Source organism: Microtus ochrogaster, linkage group LG8, assembly GCF_000317375.1.
Source record: "Microtus ochrogaster isolate Prairie Vole_2 linkage group LG8, MicOch1.0, whole genome shotgun sequence".
Taxonomy (NCBI): domain Eukaryota; kingdom Metazoa; phylum Chordata; class Mammalia; order Rodentia; family Cricetidae; genus Microtus; species Microtus ochrogaster.
The window spans coordinates 22,222,928-22,231,289 of NC_022033.1; the positions used below are offsets into that span (position 1 = coordinate 22,222,928).

The following is an 8,362-nucleotide window of genomic DNA, read 5'->3' on the forward strand; positions in this document are numbered from 1 at the left end:
CTAAGAACCAGTCTTAGTATTTTTCATGTTAATTTACTTAATAGCTAGAAGCTGTTCAAGTCTGAGGCCCACTAGGCCATGAGGAGGTACCCTGTCTCAGAAAAGAGATGCTGAAGTAGAGACAGAGACAGGTATTCTGGGACTGAGGATTCTGAAACTGGATTTTATACTTTGGTGATCAAATTTCATTCTTCTAAGCAGTAGTAACTGGACCAAGAGGCATCAGAGGGCAGACTCACTGAAGGGGGGCCATGTCTGCCTCTCCTATCCCCAACCACATCCGTCACCTACCCATTTCTCTTGGAGCCTGTTCACCTCCTCCTCATGGGCCACCTTCTGTCGCTCCAGAGCTGCCTGCCCCTCTTGTTCAGCTTGGGCCAGCTGCCTGGCTACTGCATTCCGCTCTTGCTCTGCCCGGCTCCTCTCGGCATCCAGTTCCAGTTTCAGGCACTTCACTTCCCCTAGGATGCCAGGCAAGACCACCTCTGAGCCTCTGCCCCACTCCGTTTACCTAACAATACTCTCCATCCCAGTGGGCTCTCACCTTGAATGACTTCCTTGGCTTGAGTAATAGTTTGAATCTGGATCTCCAGTTGACCCTTGGTGACCTCGATGACAGAATTTTGCTGTTGGGCTTCAAAGAGATTGCTCTCCAGCTGTTCCTTGGCTGACCTGAGATTTGGGAATTAGGATGAGTTCTAACCCATCAAGCCCCTTACCCTTTCTTAGGAGGGACTGGAGCAGTACAGGCTACAAGAAGTTATGGGGGCAAATGCATGTCTACAGCTCATTGAGAATTCATACTCTTAGGACAGGGAGCTCTGCTTAGCCTTGCAACGCTCTCTGTGCTTGCCTGAGCTAAGTGTGGACCCTACCTGAGCCCCAGAACTTGTTCAGTGAGGTCATGTCGGTCCCGCTCCACAGCCTGCAGGCGCACCTCAAGAGCTGCCCTCTCCCGTACGAGGGCCTCTTTCTCCAGGACTGCTCTAGCAAGTGTTTCTTCCTGTCGCTCTGCATCCTGATGCAGCTGCTCTAGCTGAGCTGTAGCTGCTTCTTGCTGGTGACGTACCTGAGGAAAACGATGAGCTACAAAGTGAGGCAGAACCCCAGGGCTGCTGCCATCAGGTCAGCGCAAGGGGTTTTTGAAGATTCTGGACTCAGCACTGAACATTGCTGACTCGGGAATAACTGGTGTTTGTTTATTTCCTTGATCAGGAGGCCTAGGACAAAAAGGATGCTCTCCTATGGGTGAGACTCTGTGCTGGGGACAGCAGAACCCACATATACACCAAGAACCTGATTAATATCTGAGAAGGGACTCTTTAAAGTATTTATTTATTTATTTATTTATTTATTATGTATACAGCGTACCTGCTCCCCAGAAGAGGGCACCAGATCTCATTATAGATGGTTGTGAGCCACCATGTGGTTGCTGGGAATTGAACTCAGGACCTCTGGCAGAGAAGTCAGTGCTCTTAACCTCTGAGCCATCTCTCCAGCCCCTGAGAAGGAACTTTTAAGAAAGGATTATGTTCAAGTATTAGGACAATGAGAGGTTTGGTAGGAAAAGCAAGACTGTCATTAACTTTCATTGTCAGTTTGGTGATTTAGAATCACCTAGGAGAGGGCTGGAGAGATGGCTCAGTAGTTAAGAGAACTGACTTCTCTTCCAGAGGCCCTGGGTTCAATTCCCAGCACCCACATGGCAGCTCACAACTGACTGAAGATCCAGAAATATAAGTGCGTGACCGCCATAGACTCACCTAGGAGATGCACCTCTGGGTGTGTCTGTGAGGGCATTAATAGAGGGAAAACCACCTGAATATGGATGGCACCATCCCATGGGTGGAGTCTCAGACTCAATTAAAAGGGCAACAGGAAAAAGCCCAGCAGACACTTCATTTCCCCCTTCTCTGCCTCCTGGTGGCTAAGATGCAAGCAAGTAGCTGCCACAAACCCTGGCCACCATACAGACATCTGCTGGCATGCTTTCCCACTAGGGAGGGCCAAAAACCAAACCAAGAAAAAGACAGAGAGACACAGCCTTAGCTGGACATAGTAGCTAATAATCTTAGCACTCAGGAGGCAGAGGCAGGTGGACACTGCAACCTGCCTGGTCTACATAATGAGCTCCAGGCCAGTAAGGACTGCAGAGTTAGACTCTGTCTCAAAAGACGAAAATAAATAAACAACAAAACAATAGAGATGGCCTTTAGGACAGCAAACAAATAATCACAGCATGAGAGCTGTAGATGTTTGAACCGAGTATGAAGACTATAGGGAAGACCATGCAGAAATAGGGAGTGGGGGATCAGTGAAGGACTCTGATACCTCACTCACTAAGCCACTCCTTCTGCTGACAGTGAGCGTGTATCACACCGTGGGGACAGTACATTGACAATACGATGTCCTCTGACCTCGCTTAACTTCTCTTTAAGTTCTTCCTTTTCTTCTCGGACACTCTTCAGTTCTGCCTGTAGTTCAGCCCCTGTCTCCTCCGCCTTCTGCAGCTGAGCCTGAAGCTGAGTTTTCTTCTCCCACAGGGCTTCCCTGCGCCTTTCTGCCTCCGCCAGGTCCACCTGCAGAGCACTTCTCAGGTGCTCAGCCGCCTCCACTCTGCCGCACACAGACTGGTTCTCCTGCTCCAACTACTGGCCAGAAAGAGAAGGGAGTGCAGCACACCAAAGCTAAGTGGGTACAGTTTGCTCCCCCACTTCTGCAGCTCTGCACAGAGTGCTTTTAAGAGAAGGGGAGACCCAGCCATTTGATCTGGTGTTTATATTCTAGGCACCAGACGGGCCTGATGCTGGGATTAAGATTGAAAAGGCGAACTCTTGCTTCCAAAGAATTCAGAGTAACACCGGGTAGCGGTGCAAGTCTGTGATCCCCGCACTTGGGAAGTGATGGAGGATCAGAACAGCCTTGGTAGCATGAAACAGGGTCTCAACAAACAAACAAAACACCCAGAATAATGACATTTCTGGGTCTCAGGAGAATGGGAAACAAGAAGTTTTCCCTACTAAAATGAGAGGTTAAATTTTTAACCAACAGAGGTGATTTGGGGGCACTTGGGCTAATGGCTAATCATCAGGTAAGGCCCAGCCCCTCCTGGGAATCAAATCTTTGCTCACCTGGAGAAGCTGCTGGTTCAGTCCCACTTTATCTAAAGCCAAAGCCTCATTTAAGGCCCCAAGCTTGGCAGCCGCAGCTCTAAGATCAGCTACCTCTGCCTTCAGGCTGTTCTCGGAAGCTGACAGATCTGCAATGGACTGTTCTGCCTAAAAACAAAAAGGTTAGTGCTTTCTGCTTTCAGTTTTCACAGAACAGTAAACCGTACATACTCCCAATACCTGCTTTCATTTGTAAAATATCATCCACCTCTTCCCTTCCATTCTAAACAAGGTATTCATCCATCCATCCATCCATCCATCCATCCATCCACAAGAAAGGCACTCACAGCACAGAAACACAGAAAGCTGTGCACACTACAATTGTCACGACAGTACAGAAAGTGTAAGCACAACTGAGAACTCAAAGGAGGCATTCATTCAGTTTGGGAGAGCAGAAAATGCTTGGGACAAAGAACAGTGACAGGGAGATGGTGCTTGGGAGTCAAGGTGATGGAAATGTGTATCCAGTGTATTAGTCATGAAGGAAGGGGACCCGAGAGTGCAGCTGATGCTTTGTGCAAGAGATAGGATACCTGGAGTGTGCCGCGCAGGTAGGCCAGAAATAGTTGAAGCAGATGGCAAAGGGTGTTGAATGTGGTACTAGAGTTGAGAAGCCATTGATTTTTTTAAAGACATATATACATATTTTTTAATCAATTAATTAGCTTGTTTGTTTGGTTGGTTGGTTTTTCAAGACAGGGTTTCTCTGTGTAGCTTTGGAGCCTGTCCTGGAACTCGCTCTGTAGATCAGGCTGGCTTGAACTCACAGAGATCCAACTGTCTCTACCTTCTGAGTGCTGGGATTAAAGGCGTGCGCCACCACCACTCTGCTAAAGACTTATATTTTTAAATCATGTTTATATATGTCTCTGTGTCTCTTTTCTTGTGAATGAATAAATGTATAAATATGTTATGTCCATGACGTTGAGAAGAGGACATCAGAGTCTCCTGGAGTGACAAGCAGTTGTGAGCGCCTGATGTGGATGCTGGAGTGGACTCAGGTCCTCTGCAAGAGCAGTATGCGCCTCCAGCCCACACGGGGCAACTTTAAGAGACTCACAACCACATTCACAAAACTGACTGAATGTCATGTAGAGGGCATGTTGGGAGGGAGAGGACCCAGAAGCACACTAGCGATTGAAGAGAAATAGATGAAGATTTGAAGTCTGAAGGGTGAAGAATGAGCCATCCAGCCCCTCTACTGGGAACACGACTTTCCGAGGGAGAAGGCTCACATACCTTGGCCAAGGCTGCCGTCACTTCCACTTGCTCTTGCCTCAGTAACTCTCCTTCTAGGCGGCTTGACTCCAGGGCTTCTCGAAGAGTAATCAGCTCACTGAGCGATTCTGACTGTTTGGTTTCCATGCTCACCAGCGTCTCCTGACTAAGAAGGAAGGAGAGGGAGTTAGGGAGTGTATGGGAGTGTTTGTGTCCCAACAGGACATGGGAGTCTAATTATTTTTTCTGTTAAAAAAATGTGAAATTATCTTCTAAAAACTAATAAGGAAAGCTCTCAATGACACAGCAGGTGAGAAGAGCAAAGCGCATAGCAGTGTTAGTGTACTGCCTTTCGTACAAAAGTGAGAGGAAGCAGACTATCTGCACGAAGTGGACTGGAAAGACCAACACGAGGGGCTGGAGAGATGACTTAGTGGTTAAGAGCACTGACTGCTCTTCCAGAGGACCTGGGTTCAATTCCCAGCACTCACATGGCAGCTCACAACTGTCTGAAGATCCAGTTCCAGGGGATCTGACACTTCACACCAATGTGTTAAATAAACCATAAAAAAATTAAAAAAAAAAGACAAACACGAAATTAACTGAACCGGTGACCAACAGAAGACAGGAGAGGAGGACGGAACGAGCAAAGATGGAGACCTCCCTATGTGCATCTTCTTAAATAGGTGGGATTTTTGTTGTTTATTGTGACAGGGTCTTGCTCTGCAGCCCAAGCTGGCTTTGAACTCAGAGCAATCTTCCCAAGTGTTGGGATTGTAAGTGTGAGCCAATATACCCTGGTATCTTTTTAAACAGCTTTAACTTTTGATTTATCTAACTATATATCGAGTCAGATAGATTACATTTTTTATTGTTGTTTTTGAGACAGGGTTTCTCTGTAGCATTGGAGCCTATCCTAGAACTCACTCTGTAGACCAAGTTTGACTCCAAGTCACAGAGACCCACCTGTCTCTCCTTCCCGAGTGCTGGGATTAAACACATGCGCCACCACTACCCAGGATAGATCACATTTTAAACACATATGTATCTGTGTGGATTGTCTGCTGTGCCCTCAGTGCAGAACATGCGGCATGACCCTACCCTTTGGCAGACCTTCGAGCTTCCTCAAGCTTCCACTGTTTACTAACTAGACGCAAGGAATAAGGCACAGGAAGGGACCAAGCCAAGGAACGAGCTGCTACCAGGGCTCTGCTGGCATTAAAAAGTGAGTTCACAGTTGGCTTGGACTACAGATGAGACCCTGTCTCAAACAAACAAGAAATTAATTAAATTTACTTGTGTGTGCGGAGGGAACCACAATGCACACATGGAGGTCAAAGGACAATCTCTGGGGTCAGTGGATTGAACTCACTGTGAGCCATCTTGACAGCTTATGCTAGCATTTTGTGAAGTATTGCCCATTTTTCCAATAACTCTTCAAATATCATCTCTATTTTGCCAAGAGAATAATCTATCCTGGTGGCAAAGCCACAATCTGCACCAAGCCTTTGTCCTGCTCTACAGTTCCTTTCTGCAGCATCACCTAGTGGACTTTACAGGTGAGCTGGGGTCATGACCCTGGCTTCCCTTCCTGACCAGTGACTTTCCTATCACTTTCCAGCGGTCTTACCTTTCCACAGCCAGCTAACTCTGAACACACCACAACTCCTATTCCTTTTCTTTGCTATTCTGTCCCCTAGGTCCTTTTTCCTACAAATTAAAACAGGTCAGGGCCCTGCTCAAAGTCTACCCCTCCCCCATAAAGTTGTCCCGGCTCTCGATATTAACTATTGTTCCTGTTCTTCCAAAGCACCAAGCTCGAGCTCTCGTGCGGCCGTATGTCTTCTAGCTTTCATGTCACGGCTGTCTGCCCGTCTGACTTCTCATTAGATTTCAAGATCCTCGAGATCATGGCCAGCATCTTTACTCGTTTTTGTGGCCCTCACAGCCCCATACCCTACAGGACTCAGCAGCGTCCGATGACTTTCCACCTCAGCTCCCTACAAAGGAGGAAGTAGTGAGCTAAGGTGAACCACATGCACTTGACTTCCTAAGAGAGAAGGACAGGGTAAGGAAGGCCAGGCCCTGGTGACAGGGGCCCAGTCACACTCACAGACGTTCCCTCTCGCGGACAGCCATATGCAGCTCCTCCTGCTGCTCCTGCTTCTCCCCCTGAGCAGAGTCCCCCTGCAGCTGCAGTTCCACATTGGCTCTCCGCAGCCGCCACGCTTCCTGCTCCAGCACCTCCAGCTGCTGCTGCAGCTCTGCCCTGGCCTTCTGCAGCAGTTCTCGCTCCCTGAAATACAGATCGGAGATGTCCAGGCCTGGGGACCAAAGATCCTGGTGGAAAAAGACCTAGTAGAGCAAAAGGTGAGAGAAGCTTGTTTCTTAACATTTATAAAAATATATAATGCTTTTTTCAAGCAGAAAACCATTTATTATATGATTTTAAAGACACCAACACAAAAAGGTTTTCCCACAGGAGACAGAATAAAAACCAAAGCAGCCTTAAGCATCATTAATGGATCCAGGGACAAAGACAGGACAGTGCTGGGTAAGTGGCTAAATGAGGACTAGAACTAGACACTTAAGAACTAAGAATGCAGTTCAGTCATAAGAGTGCTTTCCTAACAAGACTAAGGTTCGGGGTTTGATTCCCAGCCCTGCAAAACCATAAGTAAAACCAGACATGGAATAAAATAAAATTACGAAGGCTTTGCTTTCCAAAAACCAGACACGAAAGGGAGGAACAAGCAGCCTGCTCACTCACTTGCTGAGAGAGTCCACCTCTCCCTGAAGGTCCACAGTCTGCCCTGCCAGAGCATCCCGCTCTCCAGTGAGCTTGTGTAGCTTTTCTCTCAGGGCTTTGCCCTCCTCCTCCCACTGATTGTGCTGCTGCTGCAACAAGCTCATTGTCTCCTGGCAGCCTGAAAGCTGCTGCCTGAGGTCCTGTGAAAGGAGAGCCACAGAAACGGGATGCAGAGTAAAGAACCAACACCAAACGAGTGACTCCAAGGCAAGGGGACTGGAAACAGTATCAAGAGCCAGCTGAGAACAGAAGTGTGGCCAAGTGAGATGTCAAAGAACCAAGGGCTCCTGGGTTCTGTGGCTCTAGAGTCTTGGGGACCACCATCTTCAGACAGAGTAGCCTAAGGGACAGCAAGGGCTGCTTGGAGTTGGGGACATTTACACTCTCCCAGGACTCTGCTTAGTAGCACTCAAAGATACACGCAACTGGTGTGGAGAATACAGACAGCTGTAGGTCACAGGCACCACTGGGCAAACAGAGAAATTAGTGTGCAACCGAACACAGTATGAGTGCCAGCTGAAAGGGATACTCCAGACTCGAGAGACATGCCCGGGGCACCTGTCCCTGGGGCTGAGGAGCAGCTCTGGAGCTTCTCACCTGTACGGCCTGCTGTCTCCGAGTCAGCACCGAGTGCACCAGAGTAAGAGCCTTGTCTGGGTCCTGGGGATCAAACGGGGAGAAGCTGCTACAGTCCAACTGCAATGAGCCCTCATGATCTGAGCTTTGGGTCATAGTGTCCTCTTCTTCCACTGAGGCCTGAAATGCAACCACGTGTCACCAAGAGACTTGCATTATAGAGCAGAGGAGCCTGAAGGTTTCCTTTGCAGGTCCTATTCCTGAGGCAGGAACCCTAAGAGCAAAAAATGACTGGTCTCTTCAACTCTTCATGTTTGGTCACCCAAGCAATAAGACTACAATCGTCTATGGGCAGTAAGTGACGGGGAGGGAAAGAAATGCTGTTGCAATGACAAAGACAGAATTCAGCCTATGGCCTAAGAACCATAACAAGAAACAAGATAGAGGACCTTTCCACTACACAGGATCAGGACATGAATGCTTACCTATACTCGGGGTCCCAATCTTCAAGTGCCCTAAGAGAACTTATCCTACATGATGACACTCAAACCAAACCTCAGTCTAGAAATCAAGGCAGCAGAGAGGACAC

General features: G+C 48.0%; 1 protein-coding gene across 3 annotated transcripts in view; it reads right to left on the bottom strand.

The window, feature by feature from the left end:
* Cep250 (centrosomal protein 250) overlaps positions 1–8,362 on the bottom strand; it is a 47,174-nt gene that overhangs the window by 24,210 nt on the left and 14,602 nt on the right. For all 3 annotated transcript variants that reach the window (XM_026787124.1, XM_005363063.3, XM_026787125.1), the window contains 9 exons: positions 7,795–7,953; positions 7,159–7,337; positions 6,502–6,684; positions 4,410–4,554; positions 3,132–3,278; positions 2,418–2,648; positions 876–1,069; positions 545–672; positions 292–461 (listed from right to left, as the gene is read on the bottom strand). In XM_026787124.1, coding sequence (XP_026642925.1) covers positions 292–461; positions 545–672; positions 876–1,069; positions 2,418–2,648; positions 3,132–3,278; positions 4,410–4,554; positions 6,502–6,684; positions 7,159–7,337; positions 7,795–7,953 — 1,536 coding nt within the window. The remainder of the gene's footprint in view (positions 1–291; positions 462–544; positions 673–875; positions 1,070–2,417; positions 2,649–3,131; positions 3,279–4,409; positions 4,555–6,501; positions 6,685–7,158; positions 7,338–7,794; positions 7,954–8,362) is intronic.